Below are 24,951 nucleotides of genomic sequence, written 5' to 3' on the forward strand. Positions count from 1 at the left end.
TTGAAAGAAGTAAATATACATTAATGAGCACATATATTTTTGAAAGAACTAAGTGATTTTAGCTAAGAATAAACTAAAAAAGTTACACAGTGTATCTTTAAGATGCAAATATGCCCTTGCTAAACTCTTTTCAACAATAAAGCCAAACACACAGTTAAATAAATAATTAGCTTGTGGTATCCACATTGGGGTGTGCGATATTAACAAAAAATATCTCGACATTTTCTGGAATTTTCTCGATAACGATAATTAGACAATATTTTGCTTAGTGTGTTATTGTGCTGGTACCTTGTTGCTGGTGATCAGCTGACTTGCTGACTTTATTCTTTTTTTTTTTTTTTTTTTTTTGCATTTGCATTTATATGCATTCATAATCTTGTGTTAATTTCATGTATTTAATCAAATTCAATTATAATAATAAGACACAATAGAGCTGTTACCAATCAAATGAAATAAGTATCAACAAAATTCAGCTTCGCAGTGGAGGAGAAACAGAAGCTGCATTTGAAGTGATATTTACACAGACTGTTTAATGAGCTTAGAGGTAACAAATAACCTGCAGTTATGCATAAATAATGTTTTGAACAAAACGTTGAATACTGATATTTTAAAATTATTTAAAACATGAAAAGATACTTTAAATGTAAAATAACGGGTCCTTAAAAAGTCTTAAATAAGGTTTTCCCTTAAAAAAGGCCTTAAAAAGTCTTAAAATGTCTTAAATTCAGATTCGATGGGTCTTCAATATTTTGGGTCACATTACCTGGAATTTTTTTCCAGTCTGACGGACACCGGACTGTTATCATTGGATAAAATAATATGAGCGCAAACGTTATGAAATTCACAGAAGAAACATACTGAGGTAAAAATGTATCATGTTTAGTTTATTTCTAATATAGGCATAATATATCATGACAAGGGTTCTCTGTATTATAAGTACAAATGAGACAAACATGCGTCTTATAAGGCAGACAATCAGAATCAAATTTTCTGTTGTTAGTCTCTTTCACATTGTACCACAGACACTAAAATGGATTTTATTCTTCAACTAACAGCTCTCCAGCTCTTCCAGTTCCTTTTAGCATAACCTATAAACGCTCCTGTATGTTTTAATGTTAAACAAACAACAACAGGGGGAAAAAACAGTCCTACCTAAACTTAAAGGGGGGGGGGGGGGGTCAATCTCATGTCAATCTTGAGTACCTATAGAGTAGTATTGCATCCTTCATATCTCCGAAAAGTCTTTAGTTTTATTATATTTATAAAAGAAATATAGGCTGTACCGAGTCTTTCCGGAAAAAAAGCTGAGGGTGGTAAGCCGAGGGTGATTATGGTGAAGTGTCTTAGTCTCCTTGATAGGCACAAAATCCTCCGACTTGCCCGGGAGAAAAAACATCTAGAGTTCAACGGGGATTGTATTCATATATTTCCTGACTTTAGCGCTGCTTTACTTAGTAAGCGACGTCAATTCGATGACATAAAGAAACAACTCCAACAACGCAAACTGGAATACACACTGATTTACCCGGCTACTCTCAGGATTGTCTTTAATGGGAAACCTCAATTGTTCAAAACTCCAGCAGAAGCGAACTGTTTTTTACAGAGCGCTGTAAATCATTAACTGTCTTACCAACTGATTTACTATCTTTACTTGATTTGATGGAACTGCAAAATTTGCTGCAAAATGGTGTAGACTTTTTCTGAAGGCTTTGATTTTGTAATTGTTTGAACTGAACTTGTGAAACAATATCACTATTTCTCCTTTTGTTTTAAGCAATTTGTGTTCTTATTTGTGTACTAAGCCCTGGTTGATAAATAGTTGAAGCATATGCTCCTTAGTTGTATGGTGTGATTTACTTAATTTTTTTAATATTACAAGAAGGGGCTTTCCTTTGTTTTGTTTATATTGGGAGCTGAAGATGTAAATCATGTCACTACAATATTTAGTATACATTAGCAGATAGTCTGCTTCTCTTTACGTTTATTTATTTTTTCAATTTCAAATGTTCTGGACTTGGCAGTTTGTGCTTGTCTGTGTGTGGATGTGTGTGTGTGTGTGTGTGTGTGTGTGTGTGTGTTGCTCTTCCATCCAATCTAATGTCCCTCTCTCTTATTTTTTTTCTGAATGACTATGGTTAAAGGTTTATTAGTTATTCACTTATTATTAGGAGTCTACCTCATAAAATTGATCTTCTTAGAGCATGGCTCTCATATAATAAGCCTGCTGTCATTACTCTATCTGAAACTTGGTTAAATAGTAATGTACATGATGATGAAATAGGTCTTGATGGCTATAATGTATATAGAGCAGATAGAGGTAGTCGTGGTGGAGGAGTTGCTACTTATGTTTCCGCAAACTTATCTTCTGAACTTATTATAGCAAATGAAAGCCCCGTACATTTTGAATGTCTTTTTGTCAGAATATGCTTTCATCAAAGTAAACGTTTGATTATAGGAAACATATATAGACCCCCAAATTCTTTATCCGAATCAACTAATAATATCCTTAGTACCATCAATTCTTTAAATTGTTCTGATGAAATTATAGTACTCGGAGATTTCAATCGAAATTGGCTTGATAGATCCTCCTTGAAAGAGAGGAATCAGTTTGAGAGCTTAAATCTGACTCAATTAATACGTGAACCCACTAGAGTGGAAGGGAACTCCAGGTCTCTCTTAGACTGGATTTTGGTCACACATCCAGATAGAATTGTTGATTCAGGTGTTCTGTCTGATTGTTTTAGTGACCACTCAGTTATTTTTTGTACCTGGAAAATAAGGTTACCTCGTTTACCACCTAAAATAATCAAGGTAAGACAATTAAAAAATATGAATAATGATGCATTTATTCAAGATTTATTATGTATTAACTGGAACAGGATGGACTTAATTCCCTATGTTGATGATGCTTGGAATTTCTTTTATACGGAAGTTTTAAAAGTTATAGATAATCATGCTCCATGGGCTTTAGTTAAAGTAAAGGGTAGACATCTACCATGGATAACTGGTGACTTAATATTTCTTTTCAAGCAAAGGGACAAGGCTTGGGTGAGATATCATTTAACAAAAGATCTGGTGGATTGGACTGAGTACAAGCGATTAAGAAATGTCTGTACTGTTAAAACAAGAAATGCCAAATCTGATTACTATAAAAATTCATTATTAAATGACCTTACAAATCCGAAGCATTTTTGGAAAAAACTTAATTATCTATTGAATAAATCTAATATGAGCTCCCCTGCAAAATTAAGAATAAATAATAATATTATTAGTAATCCAACCTCTGTAGCGGATGCTTTTAATCAACATTTCTCTTCTGTTTGTAATCTACGTCCACCTGACTTTTGTTATTCCAAATCTGTGAATAGTAATGTTGTAAATAGCTCTTTCTCATTTACTACAATTCTTCCTATTGAGGTGCAGCAGGCAATTTCTGAAATTAAATCTGGAAGTGCAGTTGGTATAGATGATCTCGAGATAAAGTTTATTAAGGTTGCCTCTCATGTTCTAGCATATCCTTTATGTGATTTATTTAATTTATCTATATCTACTTGTAAAGTCCCAGTCATGTGGAAGTGTGCAAGAGTAACACCTTTATATAAAAGTGGTGATCCACTTGATCCTAATAATTACAGACCAATCTCAATTATTAGTACTGTAGTGAAAATATTGGAAAAAATTATATTCAAGAGATTGTTTAAATACATTAATGAGTTTTCTATTCTTTCTCCAAATCAATCAGGTTTTAGGCCCAATTTTTCAACTACTACTGCTCTTTCAAAATTTGTTAATGATGTTACGTCGTCTTTGGACAATAATTTGTCCACTGGAGCAATTTTTATAGATCTTACCAAAGCGTTTGATCTGGTTGATCATTATATTCTCTTAGACAAATTATATAATATTGGTCTCTCCGAACAGTCCATTTTATGGTTTAGTTCATATCTTCATTACAGACGTCAGTGTGTAATTGTTAATGATTCTTTCTCTCAGTTCGTGATAATGGATAAGGGTGTTCCTCAAGGTTCTTGTTTAGGCCCTCTTTTATTTTCAATTTTTATCAATGACCTCCCTCAAATTTGTGTTGATAGTCAAATTCTCTTGTATGCTGACGACACAGTTATTTATTCTTCAAAACGTGATATTAATTTAATTCAATCCTCACTGCAATTTGATTTTAATATTATTCAAAGGTGGCTTTCGGATAACGGACTTATATTGAACAAAAGTAAATCATATAGTATGTTATTTTCCACTCGTTCTGTCCGGTATAACCAATGTAATAGTCTATCAATTAAATTCTCAGATAGGTTACTTATGGAGCATGTTGAGAAATTTAAATATTTGGGCCTTTGGCTTGATTCCAGTCTCTCCTTCAGGCCTCATATTGACTCTATTGTGAGAAAAGTAAACTATAATTTAAGATTATTATATCGTTCAATTAATTGTTTTCCACCACTAATTAGATTAAGACTGGTAACTCAGCTATTATTTCCTATTATTGATTACGCTGACTTTGTTTATATGAGTACAACAGAATCATGTTTGAAACCCTTAAATGTTGTCTATAACAGTCTCTGTCGATTTGTGTTGAGATGTCCGTTCCTAACCCATCATTGCTCTATGTATCAACAATTGAATTTTTTATCTCCTAAGGCCAGACGACAGCTACACTGGTTTCCGTTTATTTATAAATGTATCTTTTTTAATTATCCTCTTTACTTGAAGCAATATCTAATCCCATATAGGTCAACTTATGGCCTGAGACACCATGATCATCTTTTTTTTTCTGTCCCAAATATATCAAAAGAAATTGGAAGACGCGCTTTCAAATTCAAAGCTCCCTTTGATTGGAATAGCTTACCCTGTTCCTTAAGGTCCATCTCTTCCTTTCCACTCTTTAAGACAGCTCTGTTAGCTTATTTACAATCATGTGATCATTGTAAATGTTTCTCTATATGAGATTAATTATATATGGTCTATTTATTTATTTATTATTATTATTAATTTTACTAATTTAATTTATTACTTTTTTATTTTATTTTATTTATTTATTTATTTTTTTTTTATTTTTTGTATACTTGGGTTATATGTATCTTTCTGTTTGTTCTTGGTGACTTAATCAAATACGGTGCTCTCAAATATGGTTCTCTCCTGTAATATTTTGTTTTTGAAATTGTAATTACTTTATGCTGTTTATATGAATATTTTGTGGTCAGAGGGGGGATGGATTGGGGTGGTTGTTTGTGTGGAAGAGTTTTTGTATGTGTGAGAATGTAATTGTCTGATGTTATTTTGAGGACCCCCTCGAAAACGAGATGTTTCATCTCAAGGGGTTATCCTCTAATAAACTTAAACTGAAACTGAAAAAAAAAACGAGCCCCTAGAGGCGTGTGGGCGGAGCTAAAGAATAACGAGCGCACACAAAGAGGTGACGTCCTCAAGCGTGGAGAAGAAAACGCTACCCTAAATAAACCATGGCTATCAATCAGATTCAACTAATACAGATATGATCCAGAATCAGTTCGGAGGCTGAAATAAATTGAACAGGAGAAGCAACAACAGCAGGATGTCCGTTCTGTAGTATGTAATGTATTTAGTGGTCTATCAACATGTGTGTGTTTACTCGCAGTTTATGAGGACATGATTCGGTTTTTGGACTATTGTATGCGACTAAACCTTAGCAGTAGCAAGCAAAGCGGTTTTGCACGTCAGACTAGTGTAACGTTATACATAGAACAACAATGGAGTAACCGTTAGCACATTTGAATGACAAAGCACGCTTTGTGAGAACCTCCCCTAGGTTTCTGTTTGGGTGGTTTTACAATAAACAAACTGACACCTATATTGGTCAGCTAAACAAATGTATTTAAACACACACCATAGATCCCATGCTCCATTGATAAATTAACTAACGTTATACACGATCGTGTTGTTTACTGATGTTTACTGATGTTTACTTACGTAACGATAACCAACAACATAGATATTTGAAGCAGTTTTACTCACCGCCTGTTTCCAAAGCAGGACCGTGAACCTTTATCGTTGGGATCGCTCCGTCAAAAACACACATCTTTGGTAACTGTTGATTTCGTGATGTCCTATGACAACCGTGACCGTGGAGATCCACTTCGCGACACGACCGAAGCGTATGTTGTGACGCTTCCCGTCATTTCTGCGTTCAAATCGGTTCAAATGCAGCGCTGCCTTCCCGGAATGCTGTGCTGAAGCTTTGAAGTCGCTTGATGTCAGCCATAGGAATAAAGTGGAGCGTGGCGTGACAGAAGTGTTGCACAGACGAGTGGATCTGCTGCACCTGAGAGCAGTGTTTATGGGCGGTATCTAGTCACGCGCGCGCGCACCCTTCCGGGAGAAGAGCCGTACGGCCCATACAAGGACATTCCACTCTATCGACGTCAAGCGGACCCATACTTGAAAAAAACTCTCCAAAACTTGTGAGAAACCGGAATGAGTATTTTTGACAGAGAAATACTCCATTAAACATCCAACTTAGTTTTTGAAACTTTGTCTATGTTAAGGATGGGCATCCAAGTCTTTAACAATGTAAAAAGCTCAGTATGCATGAAACACCATTCCCCCCCCCCCCCCCCCCTTAAAGGACTGTTAATATATTTATGTTGTATTTATTTGTCCTATTGTCATTTGTTTTGTTTTTTTAATTGACCATTTACTCGATTACTTAATTACTTTAGAAATTTTACCTACATTAAGCAAATGCTTATTGGTGTGGTTTAGTTTTTGGTCATATTTTCCACCCTAATTTCACGTATCATGTTAATAAAGCTAGATAGCATAGCACACCACTGGATAGCACACCTTTTTTGTAAAACCAAACAAGATTAATACATTTAGTTTGGTTTATTGCCATGTGTGACTATAGGGCATATAATAATGACATGGTAAATGTGGCATCCTAATTATAGACAAAGGAATAAAAAAACTGAAAAAATACATGCAAATATTTCACTAATTTCTGGAAGTAACCATCACAAAGTCAGTCACAAATCGTGTGTGTGTGTGTGTGTGTGTGTGTGTATGCACGAGTGTGTGTGTGTGTGTGTGTTAGAGAGAGAGAGAGAAATCCTGGTTGGATTTTGTTTATTTTTTGATTGCTTGATATAGGCCTTTAATTTCATTTATAATGGTCTTAAAAAGTCTCAAATTTGACTTGGTGAAACCTGCAGATACCCTGAATAAAAACCACCAGCAGGTGGAAGCAATTCACTGTTAATGGTTGAGTCATTTAAATTCAGCCGATACATTCAAACAACTGATTAATTCAGGAATGTATCATTTGACTATATTAAAGGTGCCCTAGAATGATTTGAAACAATATGTTAAATTGTTCTCTGATATCTACATAAAGGGTATGTGGCTTATTTAAGGGCAAACATTGTCCAGGTACAGTTTTACAGGTCCATTTACAACCCTTTAAATTGTCCATAGGATGTAATGCTCTGTTTTTACCTTATTTGGAAGAGTCATGAATATTAATGTTGAGCTCTGCTCTGATTGGCTTATTTCAGCAGTTCAGCTGTTCAGCAAAGCGGCTCGTGAGTCCTGACCATCCTGACTGAACACAGACTGAATGAATGACACTTTAAGCAAAACATCTCAGATGGAGATTGATAAAAATGCAGCCTACTTGTTTATTGGTGTTTTCAGATAATCTGCACGCGAGAAAGAGCTCTCTTTCGTGCAGTTGCCATTTCAGTCATTTAAATCCCCCAAACAGCTTTTCTCTGAAAAGAACACATCCAGTGTTTTACCTAAACATGTCCAATCTGGCAACTAACCAACGCGAGCTCTCTGAAACGATCTGAAAACACCAATAAACAAGTAAGCTGCATTTAAGCAATCTCCATTTGAGACGTTATTAGTTATTAGACTACTTAGTGTCATTTAGTCTACAATTTAGACTTGTCTTTTTTTCGTCAACGATATTGTATGTTTATATAACGTTATTCATAATGTAATGTCAAATGACTGTCGTTTTAACTTGAATGGTGGAAAAGGTGACGTTTGCTAGAAGGATCGAGTGAACGATCTGTAAGCATATCTACGGTTGTATTTTTTAATACAAAATAATATTAATCTTTGTCATTAGACACACTATTTAATTTTGTGTGGTACTTGGAGTTTCCTGTTGTTATTGTACTAGCATCTTGCGTCATCTAGACAATGCGGTCTCTAAGAAACTTTCAATTTAATCAGAAATTGTTTAAACAGCTAGTCAATAAATGGATAAAACTTACTGCTTGCTAGAATACAGTTGATCCTTTCTTCAGTTTAAGACGTTGAGTGAAGCTTGCTTGAAATGGGCCGAACAAACGAACGTTTTGTTGTGGTATCCGATTATAATAAACCTCAACCATGACTGTTGACAACAGTCCCCTGCACAGCCTAAACATGACGTGTTATTAGAGCTGCTATTTTTGCTATCCTCAAGTGTCTTTACCTGCAGTCTCAATGATTCAGCTTCCGCCTGACAAAGAACATGTTTGGACAGATGCAAATGTTGGGGGCATGCAAGTGCATGATGATCCCCAACACTTGCGTCACGGTTGGGTTTATTTTGAAAAGCACTTATTTTTCTGTGGTGTTTTTCATGCACGAGATTTACATAAGTAGGAGGCAATGGTGTTTTGAGCATGATTTGAGGGCGGAGCCTGCACCGATTATTATTTTCTAATCTGAAAAGATAAATATAATTCCTTATTTTGTTCAAATGAGGGATTTTTTTATTTCTTGTATTTTCCCCCCAGAAAAGTTTTTTTTCATAAAAAAGTTTGATATAAACCATATGTTAAATAAAAAAATAAAATTGATGGGTCATTGAAGCTAATGATTATAATAATAACAAACAGAGCAAACCAATAAAGATTTTTTTAATACAGTGAAACCGTGATATTTTCTGAGACGATTATAATACCGTGAAAATCTCATAGCGTTACAACCCTATGTGCAACAATTGATGTTGGAAACAAGTAGTAATGTACTCAACAACGATTAATATAACCAGTTATAAAAAAAATTAACCAGTTCCCTGGAGGAGATCTATCAAATCAAAAACTAAAGGAGAGAAACAGACTTGGCCTACAGCCTAATACAATCATCTTCCAGTTTGGCACATACCATACCAGAATTTGCTTCTGTACTTTTAAGACCTATGTAAATTCTATGTCAAGCAAAAATTGATTCATGGTTGATTTTTCATCTTTTTTTGCTTTCAACCTTTCAACCTTTCTGTACACCCTTTAGGGTTCACATGTGACTCGATGGCCAGGTTTCTATATTTTGCAATGGAAGTTCCACTCTATGCCAGCATGCGCCACCACAAACCTACCTAGGGTGGACGATGTTCTGGCTACTCTGCAGGTGTCCTCCCACAAGTGTAAAGTTATGTACTACACTGAGGTTCTAGGCTCAGAAGATTTCAGGTAAGTGATACCTGTTACTCCAAATAAACACAAAGTTTATAGTTCGTACAACTTTATTCAGTGCACGGCAAAGTTTTACACAACTTCCATCACCGTCACCTGCACGCACATTCGACACACTGCTCATGCGCCAACCTACCGGCACACCGTGCCGTATTCAACAGTGTAGAAGCACGTTTACTGTAATGAACAGTGTAGAGGGGAGATAACATGTTAACAATCTCCCTATACTTTAAACAAACAAAAAAAATAAAATTTGATACATAAACCATATATAACAAAGTCAACAGTTACCACAAATAAAACAGTTGTTGCACATAAAACTGCAAGTGTTCAGTCTTTTCGAATGTAACCCTTTTTAAGCTAAGTATCCACAGTCCTTAGCAGAGCACTTTCAATAGCACCACCGTCCTTCACTGAGTGCTTTCGATAACAACAAAGCAGACTTCTTGGTAAGACAATCAGCGAGTTGAGTTTTTGTGTCTGACCAGAGTACCTTCTTTATTCTTTTATTCTGTATGAGCTCTTTTATACTGTTTATATCCAGTCGAAGTCGTTTCTCAGTGACCTGTTTTGTTGACTTAAGAGCATCAAACAGAGAGTGATTGTCCGTAACACAGATCAAGGGAGGAGTATTGAGTTCAGCATTTCCAGTTGTGAGCTCAGAAAAGAGGGTAGCCAGAAAAACAGCATTATCTATTCCATCCGATAGGGCTAGTGTCTCCCCTGCCAGAGTACTCCTCACCACACGTCGAATTCTCTTAGATTGCCAACAGAGAGGAGAAAACTTCCCTCCTTCTCCCATGAGACCAATCAATGTTCCCCCATCAGGCAGATTTCCAAGGGAAGCATCACTGAAAACAATCAGGTTCAGAGCATCATTGTTTCCCAAATGCTGAAACTTGAGTCACCTTTTCAGATTTAATCTTTCTAATGACCTTATTTGTCTCATGAATAGACTGGACTGTAGCATCTTTTATTTTTGATGCTAAGCTGCTTGCATCAAACATAATGTCTGGTCTGGTTTGTATTGCAACCCACAGTATCTGTCCTATTTTTGACCTAAGCTGCTCTTTTTCGGTCTCATTAAGAGAGGCATCTATCTGCACAGCACGTGCTGCTTGCAGGCGAATAGGCTTTAGGTTTTCAATGTATATATGCTGATGTACATGAACTACATCGTTAATAGTGACAAAGTCCATTCCCACATAGCAGAAATTTTCATGTTCTTCACGCCCAACATGGAATGCAGACTTTAGTATAGGGATTACATCTGTTGAGAAATTTTCTGAGCCTGCCCAAAGAAAATCATCAACATGACATGCGAGTACTCCAGTAACCTTGCGCTGCTCGTCCAACCAATAACACACTGCTGGATCTACTTGAGACATTCTTCCACCTGTACTTGATTTCTTTTACTTTGTTGTACCAGTATAGAGATGCATCTGCAAGACCATAAACACACTTGTTTAGTTTCCACAGAATATCTTCCTTTCCAGCTTCAGGAGGAGGTCGGACGTAGAGTTCTCTGGACAACTGATGGCCTTGTAAGAAAGCAGATTTGATGTCCATAGAATGGACATGCCACTTATTTTGACAGATTACTGCTAATAATAGCTTCAGAGAGTCGGAAGCACAGGTTGGGGAGTCTTTCTGCAGCTCATGGATATTAAGCTCTTCAAAACCTCTGGCTACAAGTGGTGCTTTAGGCACAATGCCATTGGGAGTTTCTTTGAGACTACAGACCCATCTGGTAGAGACACACTTTTGACCTGCATCATCAACTTCCACAAAAACATTGTTTTTGCTCCAATTTCCTCCTGTTTGGCTGCATCAAATGAAATGTCTTTTGTTATGAGTACATCAGTCTCCCTATCAGTTGATTCAATGTTGAGATTATCAACACATGACAAATCCACTGGCTCCTTTTGTCCATCACTGCCATCAGGTTCAATATGTTGCAAATTAAACCAGTTTTTGTATTTTCCTGAGGCTTTGCCTGCTCTGCCTAAAACCTTGGCTCTCTGTAGACTACTACCATCCTGTTTCATAAATGTTACAATCTGTCCTGTCTTTAACTTTACACCAGCAGAAAAGACGGTGTCACCACAAACATTGTGATCGGTTTCAGTTTGTGTCATACTAGGATGAACCACTTCTCCTGTATTCACCTCATTGTCGCTGATGTTTTCCTGTTCACTGTCTGTGTTTTCTTCACCGTCTGAGCTTTCTGCTCCATTGTTTAAGTTGAATTTTTCACTTGCTGTCTGACTGTTGTCTTGCACAGTTTGTTTATCCGATAATTCCTGATCATGTGTGTTTATTTTGCAGAGCCTGGATTGATGTACTCTAACTAGAGTCCCCCCATGTCTTACAAATACAACAGCTCCATCTTGACCAATAACTACCCCTGGTCCCTTCCACTCAGGACAGTCTACTCTTTTGTAAAATACCTTGTCTCCTGTCACACACATGTCATCTGTGGGCCTGAGCTGTTTGCGTAGCGCCCTTCTTATCCGCTCAGTTGACTCTGCTTCAGTGAATGCTTTCCTAGAAGCATGTAACGCAGAAAAGTGTTCTCCAACTCTAGTACTCATGGTAGTGCCTTCTAGAGCAGGTAGTTTGTCAACTAATACAGAAGGAAGGTTTGGATTCTGTCCAAACACTAGTTGATATGGACTGTAGCCATGAACATTCAACATACTGTTCTTGGCCATGAGGGCCCAGTCAAGGGCAGTATGCCAGTCACATCCATTTTCTCGTTTGACCTTCTGGATTATTTCAGTGAGCGTTTGACGATGTCTTTCAAGTAGCCCGTTGCTCCAGGGACTGTATCCTGCTGTTGTTTTTGTCTCAATGTTAAAGTTTTCAGCCATGTCTCTGATTTCTTCGTTGTTGAATTCTCCACCATTGTCACTGTACAGCCTCTGGGGGGCGCCATGGACACTTATCCAAGTGTGAATTAAGGAGTTGACAATTTCAGATGACTTCTTTGTTTTAACAATGTTTCCAGCGCTGAAACGTGTGAAGTGGTCGATAATATGAAGATACCACATCCCTGGCTCCAACTCGTGCAGATCCACTGCCACAGTCTCATTATATTCTGAAGCTAAGGGTAGCCCCACGGCAGGTTTTGGCTTCGTCTTTTTGAACTTTTGGCATATTTCACAGTCGGATACTATTTGTTGTAAAATAGTAAAGCATTCTTTGTCGTTATTTCCTGAACTGTGAATGAGTCTCTGTAGCCTGTCTGCTGAGGCATGACCAAACTGTTTGTGGAGCTTCAGAAGGACACTTTGCGTTTCTCATCTGCAGGCATATTTTCTGTCTCTGTTAGGACTAGGTCAGCTTGACCTTTTTTAGTATTTTTGTCTCTGATATCAACACAGTAATGTCCAGAACTAGTAAATTCAAGAGGAATGGATTGCCTGAACATCACTGCGCTGTCCTTTTCCATGTCCAAAATGGTCCCTGACTTCTTCAGGGATGTTTTACTCGGCAGAAGTGGAATGTCCACCTTGACAACTTCAGTTTCAATTTGGCATTTCGTCAGTCCTATTTTAGCTGGCAGTTTCACATTTTTTGTGGAATATACCAAATTCCCATCTCCAAATCGAAATGGTCTGCAACTGGGAGTTTCTGTTTGCATCAACTGGCTCAATTGATCTTGGGTGAGGTCATCAATTTAGCTTTCCAGCCATTTCTCCCCACACACAGTACGCGTACAAGCAGTGTCAATAATCGCTGATCCCAATGATTCAGTCATAAATATCTCTGCATCTGAGATGGCTGCCTTTGTAAACAATGTAATGTTACATTCCTCTACATTTGCATCTTCAGTTACTCTTACTTGTTCAGTTTTTTTTGTGGGGACAGTCTTTGGCCCAATGAAATGTACACTGGCAAATAGCACATCTGGATCTCTTACCGAACTTATCCAGTGGATTAGTCCCTGGTAATGGCTGCTTTAGTTGTCCACTTTGGAAAGTTGTGCTCCGTCTTGTCCTGCCTTGTGGTCTTTGTTCTGTGAAAAACGCTACGTCCTGGTTCACTTGTATTCCGTTCAACGAACCTGTCGATTTCCCTCTGAAAATCCTTTTTAGAGCAGACTTCATGGAGGAAAACGTCAACTCGGTGCAGGCCATCAATGCTAGCTGTCTGCTTTTATCGTCGAGACAGGCCGTGTCTAACAGCTTAAACGCCAGTACAGCATCAGGAAGTGTCATACTATACTTTTTTATCCGGTTGTAACGCTGTTCGAAGTCAATAATGTAGTCCTCCATTGAAACTGAACTATTCTTCGTTATGCCATCAAAATATGAATAGGCTTCATACGCGCGATCTTTTTCCTCTTTAAGAAACACGTCGTCCAGCTTTGCAATCAACTTTGCCATACCGTCATCACTGTCCAAATCTTCCGCAGCTATTTCCATCGCTGTTTCACGGGCTCTCCCTTCAAGCCCCAAGGCGACAGCAAGGGCTTGCTTCTTTTTATCGAGATCGGTAACCCGCGTCCAGATATTAACTTCATTCTTCCAACACTCGTAGGGCCTGGCTTCATCAAACTTCGGCGGAACTTTATAACTAGCTGCCATCTTTTAACCATCCTCTGCTACCATGTTACTCCAAATAAACACGACATTTATAGTTCGTACAACTTTATTCAGTGGAGATAACATGTTAACAATACCTGTTGTAGTTAGGGATACAACGATATGAAAATGGTGACCAATATGATCATTTTTTTATATGTGAATGCTGATACCTGATATTTTGGCCAATAAATCTAAATCCAAATTTTAAATAAATCCAAATCCCAATTGTTGAGAGCCTAATTTCAAAAACAAAAGGCTCACCATTAAAAGCCATGTCCTAAGCATGTGAACATAAATCAAACATATAAAATACAGTAGCCTAGTTTGACCCAGTGTCAGTTTTAAAATTGATTAAACGCTCCTATGCCCAAATTTATTTTTCCGAAAAAAAAAAAAGATATCCATTACCTTACAAATAAATAAAAGTATACCTAAATAATGCCAGCATGTCATTGTTTGCAATTACTCTTTGAGCTCTGTGTGCTGAATCTGAAGAGCTGAATGAACACCTGGCATGAACACCTTCGACATAAACAATATTGATTGATTGATTGATTGAACTTTATTACAACTATTACAATATTACAACATACATTACAAAGTAATAAAAATGCACAAATAAAGTCAGAATGTGTAACTCCTGTTGTGGATGCGCTCTTCACAAAACAACTCAATAAAATACAACAATTAAACCAAAATAATTCAGGTTTTATTACAATAGTTTTCTCTTTAAAATGTTATGTGACAGTCCTAATCATAATTCAGACACTTTGATCTAACCATGTTTGGTGTAAGTTTTTTTTCTTGAACAAAATGAACAAAATGAATCATTGCTTGCTTGATAGTTGGTTGACCTAAATTGTATTATCTAATTGTGTACTTGTAAATTTGATAGCTGACTGGTTGATTATAATCCATTACACATTTTTCTATCCAAGTTATCTGACATTATCAAGATGAATTTGTTCTGACAACCTCAGACACTGAGTTCCTGTCATATTTTATTACAATTTTCTAAGCTATATCGAATAAATGTGATAATGTGAAAAATGTTAAAGGTTTTGGTTTTTGTATGTGTATATATATGGATGTGTTTATATATACTGTATATAGATGTGAGGTAATGATGCAAAGACATGCTTCAATTTCCTTCAGAAACCCCTTAAATTATAACACATTATTATAAGCTTACCATTCTGAATGGAGCTAAGGTGAAGAAATAGTTTTGAATACTGGCTTGTTGTGTACTTGCTCAAATTTATTTTGGATCATTTTCAACCAAAATAATTCATGGACTGCAGCTTTAAATTAAATTGAAAAATAAATTAAATTAAATTAAATTAAATTAAATGTAAATTACATTGTCATTTAGCAGACGCTTTTATCCAAGGCAACTTACAAAAAGGGGAGAGCAATAGAAGCAACGAACAAACAAGGCCAACAACCTGCAAGAGCTGTAAGAATTGTCAGTTAATCAAGCACAGTACACACTTTTTTTTTTTTTTTTTGAGACTAACAAACAGAAAATTTTATTCGATAGTTAAGTGCTAGTCTTTATTGGTCAGGTGCAATTGGAAAAGATGTGTCTTAAGATGTTTTTTAAAAATGGCTACAGACTCAGCAGCACGAATTGAGATCGGCAGGTTATTCCACCAGATGGGTAAAGTCCAGGCAAATGTCCGTGAGAGTGATTTCATTCCCCTTTGGGATGGAACCTCAAGGCACCGTTCACTCGCAGAACGCAAGCTTCTGGAGGGTGTGTAAGTCTGAACATGCAAGTCTAGGTATATGGGTGCAGAGCCAGTGGTTGCTTTGTAGGCAAGAATCAGTGCCTTGAATTTGATGCGAGCAGCCACTGGCAACCAAGTCTGATGAAGAGAGGCATAACATCTCTCTTCGGCTTGTTAAAAACCACTCTCGCTGCTGCATTTTGGATTAGTTGCAAGTATTTGATAGTGCATACTGGAAGGCCAGCTAGAAGAGCATTACAATAGTCCAGTCTGGAGAGAACAAGAGCTTGGACCAGGAGTTGTGCAGCCTGTTCTGATAGGAAGGGTCTAACCTTTCTAATGTTGTATAAGGCAAATCTGCAGGACCAGGCTGTTGCAGTAATTTGGTCAGTGAAGTTTAAATGGTCATCAATCATAACTCCAAGGTTCCTGGCTGTCCTGGATGGAGTTATGATTGATGAACCGAGCTGAATGGAGAAATTTTGATGAAGTGCTGGGTTGGTTGAGAGAACAAGTAATTCTGTCTTTGCAAGATTAAGTTGCAGGTGATGCTTCTTCATCCAGTCAGAAATGTCTGTCAGACAGGCAGCGATACGAACACTGAGTATCGCTGGTCGCTAGGATCATCTGGTTGAAATGAGAAGTAGAGTTGAGTGTCATCAGCATAGCAATGATAGGAGAAGCCATGTTTCTGAATGACAGAGCCTAATAACGACATGTAGATGGAGAAGAGAAGTAGCACTAAGCCCTGGGGAACCCCAGTAGCTAGATGATGTGACTTAGACACTTCACCTCTCCATGACACCCTGTAGGACCTACCCGAGAGGTAAGACCTGAACCACTGGAGAGCAGTTCCTGAGATTCCCATCTTCTTAAGTGTTGACAGGTAGATCTGGTGGTTAACTGTGTCAAAAGCAGCAGACAGATCCAGCAAGATGAGTACTGAGAATTTGGAAGCTGCTTTTGCCATTGTCAGAGCTTCAGTGACCGAGAGTAGGGCAGTCTCAGTCGAGTGGCCGCTTTTGAAACCAGATTGGTTGTTGTCCAGGAGGTTGTTCTGTTCAAGAAACATAGAGAGTTGATTGAACACAACTCGCTCAAGTGTCTTTGCAATGAAAGAGGTTCAGAGAGGGTTTCTTAAGCAGTGGGGTTACCCGAGCCTGCTTAAATGCTGTGGGAAAGATTCCCATGTGAAGAGAAGTGTTGACAATGTGAGTGAGTGTAGGAGTGATTGAAGAAGAAATGGCCTGAAGAAGGTGAGTGGGTATAGGATCAAGTGGACAGGTAGTAGGATGATTGGAAAGGATGAGTTTAGAAATATCTGCTTCGGAGAGTGGAGAGAAGGATGGAGGTGTGTTTGTGTTAGTTGTTGAGATGTGAGTGTCAGTTTGTGGTGTGGAGAACTGGTTGCTGATGAGAGAGGTTTTGTTTGTGAAAAAGGATGCAAAGTCATCAGCTGTAAGAGTTGATGAAGGAGGGGGAGGAGGAGGACAAAGAAGAGAGGAGAATGTTTTAAGGAGTGTGCGAGAGTCAGAGCAATTGTTGATTTTGTTGTGGTAGTATGTTGTTTTAGCAGTGGAGACATTTGTAGAGAAAGAAGAGAGAGGAGACTGATACAAGGTAAGGTCAGTAGAGTTTTTAGATTTCCGCCATTTCCTCTCTGCCGCCCAGAGACCAGAGCGATGTTCACGGAGAACATCAGACAGCCAGGGGGCAGATGGGGTGGGGCGGGCTGGTCTGGATGAAAGGGGGCAAAAACTGTCTAAGGAGGATGTTAGAGTGGAGCAAAGAGTGTCAGTAGCACTGTTAGTGTCTAATGCTGAGAACTGAGCAGGTGGAGGGAGTCAAGATGAAACTATAGAGGATAGGCAAGAGGGAGAGAGTGAGCTTAGATTACGCCGAAAGCTAATCTGTGTAGGAGTGTGTTGTGTCAGGAGTCAGTATGAGGTTAAGATTAGGAGTGTGGCATATCATACCATCCACGATAATACAGTATACATTTTTACATGATAAAAAAGTGGCATATCGCGATATCAATAGCAACGTGATGACGTATGGCGCATTTATTTTCCCTAGCGCACAACAACACCTGTCTGAGAGTATACACGAAGAGCAGCATGTCAGCCTCCTGACGATTTAGTACCTAAAAAGGAGCTACTTGGTTACAAGAGGTCAACTCTCTTGACAACTGACATAACATAACATGAAGCTGTTATTGATGTTTGCAGCGCAATATTTGAGTGGAAGGTTAACATTGACCGTTATTTTCATCAGCTACGGCTCGTTAGATCCAGCATTCTTCCTCCCTTGGATCAGGCACAGAGATAAAGTAGTGAATGGAGTAATGAGTAATTTAAATGAATGGATTATAGTATTTATTTGAAGTAATTAGAGAGAGAGAGAGAGAGAGAGAGAGAGAGAGAGAGAGAGAGAGAGAGAGAGAGAGAGAGATTCATACATGCGTGACTGCGTCTGTTCAGCGTCGCTAACAATGAAGATGTGCGTTTATTATTTAAAAATATCAATGTAACCCCATTATTGCAGAGAAATATAATGTAGCGATCCGGTAGTCTAGCTATTTTCTTGGTTAAAGTCGCGCGGTGGCGTTGATAACGAGTTTCTGTGCTCCTGAATCTGCAGCGATGCATCCGCACGTGCGCTTCATAATGTAAACAGCACATTAATACAAAACGATGACTCTGACTTGGAACTATCAGTGCATTAAACGATTTTATTGCACACCTTCCAGCCAGTCAGAATCTAATATTCAGACAGACCATGGCATTGCTTTAGTTATTGCTAAACTAAAATGTTATGTTATAGTTTGACTTAAATTTTCCAGTGAAAACACTAATAACTTGTGCCACAGCTACTTCCTTATGATAATAGATTTACACTTTGAAATAAATATAAATATATCACCAACAAAACTTTGTTCCATATATTTTTTTCTATATCGTCATAAATATTGTTATCACAAATATTCTTGAAAAATCGATATATATTTTTGAGGCTATATCGACCACCCCTAGTTAAGAGTGATGAGAAAGCGGTCTGAGGTGTGTAATGGAGTAACTAAAGTGTTGTCCGTGGAGCAGTAGCGTGTGTTGACAAGGTCTAATTGGTTACCTGATTTGTGAGTAGCCGTAGTAGATACTAACTTAAGGTGGAATGAAGTCAGTAGAGTGGTGAAGTCTGTGGCTAGGTGTTTATCAAGATGAATGTTGAAGTCACCAAGAAGAATCAGAGGAGTGCCATCCTCAGGGAAGCTAGAAAGTAACATATCCAACTCCCTCCATCAAAGTTACCGAGGTGACCTGGAGGACGATAGACCACTAAAACATGAATTTGAACAGGGTGAGTAATAGTGATTGAGTGTGATTCAAATGAACTGGCCGATAGAGATGGTAAGGGATCAAATTTCCAATCATTTAAGATAAGCAAACCAGTACCCCCACCTCTCCCGAGGGTCGAGGGGTGTGTGAAAAAATGAAATTAGTTGATAGGGCTACAGGAGTGGCAGCATCCTCTGGTTTGATCCAGGTCTCAGTTAGGGCAATGAGGATGAGCTGAGAATGAGTCCCAATAGATGAAATAAAGTCTGCTTTGTTTAAGGCAGACTGGCAATTCCAGAGACCAATTGGAATAGAGAGTAAAGTAGCAGAGGATTTAGGTGGACTGCGCAAATTATTAGGATTGCGGCGTCTCGCGAGTACAGAGCGTGATTTGCGAGTGCTAGTAGTAATAGTAGAGATTTGAAAGCACATGGTAAATACAGATCAGAGAAAAGGCCAAATAGAAATAAAAAACCTGAACACAAATAATGAAAAGGAAAACAATACTCAAGTGCCTTGTCGGGGTCCTTGCTCGGGAGGAGTTGCACAGGGAAGAGTTGATGTCTTAACACTCAGTCTTCACACGAGGAGGGCTTCACACTTTTATTTAATAAACAAGCACAAAATACATTGAGACTCTTGTTTTGAAATGTATATGGTTTATTATTGCAGGATATGCATTCATATTCAGATGAGGTTGATAACATATGCACTCTTACAACTGTATACAACATATAAAACATTCGTAAAGAAATACAAGTAAAGTAAACAATCAAAATGTTTTTTTTTCACACATGCTCCAAAATACATTGTACAGGTCACACATCTATTTTTAGTTGCGAATGTGAGTGAAATGGTCACACAGTTGAGCACTGACTAACCCTTTAATAAATCAGCCAAATTTTCTTATCAGGCCAGTAACGATGACGTTAAAAACTGACATTGTGGCCGATATATCATATTGTGCATCCCTAGTCCCTAATCATTTCATAACGTCCTAGTCATTTTTTTTTTTGTTTGTTTTATTTAAAGTAAACAAAATTTAACTGGCTATTATTTTTTGTTTCGGTTATGTCTGTCTTATTCCCATATTAAGTAAAAAATGTTTGCCATATTAAGGTCAAATTAGAGCAAAATAGTCATGAGCAGTGTCCAAGCCTGCTGCTTCTTATTTTTTCCTCTCTCCCTTCTGCACACGACCACCTTCCTTTCTGTTTCTCCCTGTAAAGAACGGCCTGCTGCGATGTGCAGAGTTTGTAAGTGAACTTGTTTGCCGTTAGCTTAGCAACTCTGCTGTGCTAATTGATTGTGATTGTTGGCATTATCATCATGCTAACAAAGCTTTAATTCTGTCTGCTCAAACAAGCTTGGCTTAAATTTCACCATCTTAACTCTCTGTTCAGTGTGTGCAGGTTGCCGTAACAGCTGATGATGATATAATAAGCCTAAGTTAACATTTTTTTGTGAAACTTTAGCATGTTCTTGGCTCTAGGTTCAGCATTTAGACAAAATGTTTCTGCATTGTCCATTATCATGGCAAAAGTAAATTGTAGCTCACTGATTCTTAAGATAAGGGATACAACATGTCCTGTACACAAAATCCTCTTTGTTAAATAAAGAAAAGAAATGAATCTGTATACATTCACTGCTTACATTTTTAAATAATTTATTTAGTATTATTTTAAATGCATGCTCTATACTTAGAAGATACATGCAGTTTAATTTAATGCCGCAATGTACATCTCACAATGTAAAACTGTCAAATTGTTTAAAATTACAACAAATTCAAAAAACATACCTATAAATTGAAGGTCAGAGATATGCAAGATATACTATACAAAAAGTACATTTGGAATTGTATTTTATATTCATAAACGTCTATCAAAGTTTTTATATTTTAAACAACCAATGTTAAAGTCTCTGTGATCACAGCTTTTACCCCTTTGCTGTTTTTATCAAAAGAGACTCAAAATAATTTTCTAAGTGTTAACATAATTTGAAACGGTCTACTGTGTTAAGTGTCTGCTTTTATTTGTGTACACACACAATAATTTTTTTTTGTTGTTGTTGCTTTTTTGCAAAATAAAGAAAACAAACAGGATGCACATTCTGCCGTCTCTATCCCAGTGAATTCCATTCTGAAACTGTGACAATGAACTGTAAATTAAGTCAGGGACACCTAACGACTGTTGGGCCAGTTTTGCATGAATTGCAAGATTTGGTTGTTACGACTGATCATGCTTTAAACACACTGAATCACCTAAGAGTTGCGTTGTCTATGTTTATAGTCAGTGTGAAAAATCATGCAGTGTGCTGTATCTAAAGATTCTAGTCTTAGAATTTAAGAACCAGCTGTTGCCAGTCATCCTCACAAAGATTTTATTAAACATGTTTAATATTTGGGACTGGCACAGGTGATTATGCTAAGGAGATGTGTTCCCTGTCAAACATTATTCTTGTAATTTTATCAAACACAATCTTCTTGATGTTTCTTTTTATGAATACATAAGTTAACATTGCATGTCAAGCTTGCATCCACCGTTTAAACACAAGAGGATTTCCAAATATAGGGCTGAATAGAAAAAAAAGGTATCAGTGGGTCTGTCCAGTAATTTACAATGAACCTAAGACAAACTGCAACCTTTGCAGAGAAGCATTTCTGTGTCCCAGACTGACTGAAAGCAGCATACGATGACAGACATATCCAGCGCCGCGCAGGCTGCTTGAAAGCTTCAAATCTGGCAAGCGGAAAACGGATGATGTCGAGTCGTCCATATTTTTTTACGGTCTATGGTTCAGAATGACTGCTTAAAGAGACAGTGCACCCAAAAATTTAAAATTTAAACGGAGCCCCCAAAGCAGCCTGGTTACAAACTTTCTTCAAAATATCTTCTTTTGTGTTCAGCAGAACAAATAAACTCAATCATGAGGCAGAGTAAATGTTGACAGAATTTTTATTTTTGGGTGAGCCATCCCTTTAAAGTGCACCAATATAATAACCTAAAGAGTTCTTTAGAAATTAATAAAAGGTAGGCCTATTGTTCTTTTTAATGGATAATATATTATAATATTCCATACAATAACAAAGCTTGGCAGACTTATTTTTCTAGACATTATACCGGTTAATTAATAGATTATAGCCTAATTAATGTTATACATTTATTTTTTAGCTATAGGCTATATTAATAATAAATAATCCTGTCATATAAAGTTTGACATTTAAAAAATATTTAGATAAAATTGGACAAATAATTGCAAAACACTATAGTCATAATAGTAAAATAATAAAGAAAATTGTATTTAATTTAATTTTTGAATTTCAGAACATTTTTTGTCAGTAAACTGGTTCAGAACAAGCCTGCAGTCTCCCTCTCAGATACTGAAGCTTTCGCGCCTTGATCGCCCCCGGTGACCGGTCCCAGTATAGTCGCCCCTCTGTGTTTTCTAATGGACGCGAGGCAAACTAAACAATAAAATTACACCTTAAATATTTTTTCCCCAAAGTTAGTTTATGTCATTGAAGGCAGTTATCATCACGATGATTTCATTTCAAGTGTTCGTTTTTAAAATAAGTTTAATTTTAGTTAGTTATTTGATGCTATAAAACAGGGGGTGTGACGTCATGATTGACAGCTGAGATCGACGTCTTCTCTGAGTGAAGTTGTCACTGAGGCACTAACAGACTTTTTTCTGGATTTTTGGGGGCAGATTGGAGCTTTAGCTTTAATTTCTACATTTCCACAACTGTTTATTTCACACCAACATAATTCATTGTTCTGCATCTGTGAGAGTGTGGGCGGGCTTTTGATATCGCAGCTATCAAATGCCCGCCCCGTTCCTGCTGTACTTCCTGCTCTCTACTGAGCAACTCCGGTCCCAAAATCGCTATTGCGCAGACTCGGTCCCAAGATGTCAGCGCCGCGCAGGCTGCCTGAAAGCTTCAAATCTGGCAAGGGGAAAACGGATGATGTCGAGTCGTCCATATTTTTTTATGGTCTATGGTTCAGAATGACTGCTTAAAGAGACAGTGCACCCAAAAATTTGAAATTTAAACGGAGCCCCCAAAGCAGCCTGGTTACAAACTTTCTTCAAAATATCTTCTTTTGTGTTCAGCAGAACAAATAAACTCAATCATGAGGCAGAGTAAATGTTGACAGAATTTTTATTTTTGGGTGAGCCATCCCTTTAAAGTGCACCAATATAATAACCTAAAGAGTTCTTTAATAATTAATAAAAAAGGGGTTTCCAATCTTTTTTCATTTGAGAGCTACTTTTTAAAAATGAAAGTCGCCAAGAGCTACTCATGTTCTACAATACTTAAAACTCTTAAATGATGCATCATAATTTTCATATTAACAACTATCCAAACTGTTTTACACCTGAAAGAGTATGGTAGAAGTTCCAGTAGTCGGTACCAATACCATAAACATTTTACGGTACTAAGTACCAATTTTGGTACCACAGCAAAATATTTTTATTTATTTATTTATTTATTTATTTATTTATTTATTTATTTATTTATTTATTTATTTATTTATATTTATCTATTTTTTAAAAATCAATTAAATGCAATACATTTATTATTTATGATGATAATTATTCATCGATATAAGTAAATCATATATAAACATTTAAAGGCTGTTTAAAAAGTAATCATTGTTTATACATAAAATATCAAGTGAAAAATAAGGAACCATCTAGGCATAATTATTATTATTAGTAGAGACGTATTATTATTACATAGAGATGTAGTTAAATCTACTGTATAGGCTGCCTAATATATTCTGTCAATTTCTCCATGTTAAACTTCACGTTAAACTAAACTTTTATTTTGACGGGTTGCCGTGAAGACCTTTGAGTGTCTGTGTTCATATGACAGCTTTCTTAAACGAAACGTTTAATTCTCATGAAGTGACAGTTTATGCGTTCGTGTGTCCTCATAGTGGCACATGGCAGAGAGACACGGTGTGTGTGTGTGTGTGGGGCGCGCGCTGACGTGCCCTCGCATCTGCGCCCATTATTCACACAGAGACGCAAAATTTGCAGGAGTAATATTTAAATAGTAATTTGCAGTTTAATATTCACAGACACTAGTATATATTCGGCTACAGTTTGGAGCCCTGCGCTTGGATTACCGTGAAAGATGCGTGTACCGAATATATTCGGGAGTTGGTAGGCTACTACCGGCAACAGAAATGCTGGTATCGTCTTTTTTTTCTTTTTTTGACACTACTAACATGGTACTAAAGTAGCCTACCTGTACTTGTGACAACTCTACATTTGCATTTTTACATTTACATTTGTTCATAAATAAAAAATTCTACTCTGATTAGATGCAAAGTAGCCTACGTCTTGGCTAGTGGTAGCTCGCGAGCAACATGTTGGAGACCCCTGAAATAAAATAATCAATAAAATGTGTTCTGTTGCAAGTTTACATATGCCTAGTTGTTTGATTCATTGTTTGATTGTCACTCATCACTCTTTAATTGCCAAGTTCATAAATGATTTTCCAAAACTGATTCAAAACTGATTTGGAAACCAAAACTTACACACAATATAACTTATTTATTGAGAGGAGCAATTAATTGACTGATAGACAACTACTTTGTAAGTGTTTGTAACTTTTCTCATTTGATTGTTTGTTCATTTGTTGTTGGATAAGTGTGTCTGTGTAGTGCAGTGGTGTGTATTATTAGTTTTGGTGTATTCTCACGGTGTGTGTGGGAGTTAGCATTTGTTGAGTTAGCATTTGTTTGGTCATTGCCACGTTGGGAGTGAGTTTGTTGGGGGCGTTCCCAGCTGCTTTCAATAACGATACTCAGGTGAGTAT

At 37.2% G+C, this 24,951-nt stretch overlaps 1 protein-coding gene across 2 annotated transcripts in view; it reads left to right on the forward strand.

Annotated features, from left to right (window-relative positions):
• The window catches only part of si:dkey-237i9.1 (SEC14-like protein 1), a 244,779-nt gene that overhangs the window by 201,026 nt on the left and 18,802 nt on the right, over positions 1–24,951 (forward strand). Inside the window, exons 15-16 of one of the 2 annotated variants that reach the window (XM_067459467.1) lie at positions 9,283–9,461; positions 20,351–20,377. In XM_067459467.1, coding sequence (XP_067315568.1) covers positions 9,283–9,461; positions 20,351–20,377 — 206 coding nt within the window. The remainder of the gene's footprint in view (positions 1–9,282; positions 9,462–20,350; positions 20,378–24,951) is intronic. The other variant, XM_067459468.1, reaches the window with a different exon arrangement.

This window comes from Pseudorasbora parva, chromosome 12 (assembly GCF_024679245.1).
Source record: "Pseudorasbora parva isolate DD20220531a chromosome 12, ASM2467924v1, whole genome shotgun sequence".
In the NCBI taxonomy this organism is placed as follows: Eukaryota; Metazoa; Chordata; class Actinopteri; order Cypriniformes; family Gobionidae; genus Pseudorasbora; species Pseudorasbora parva.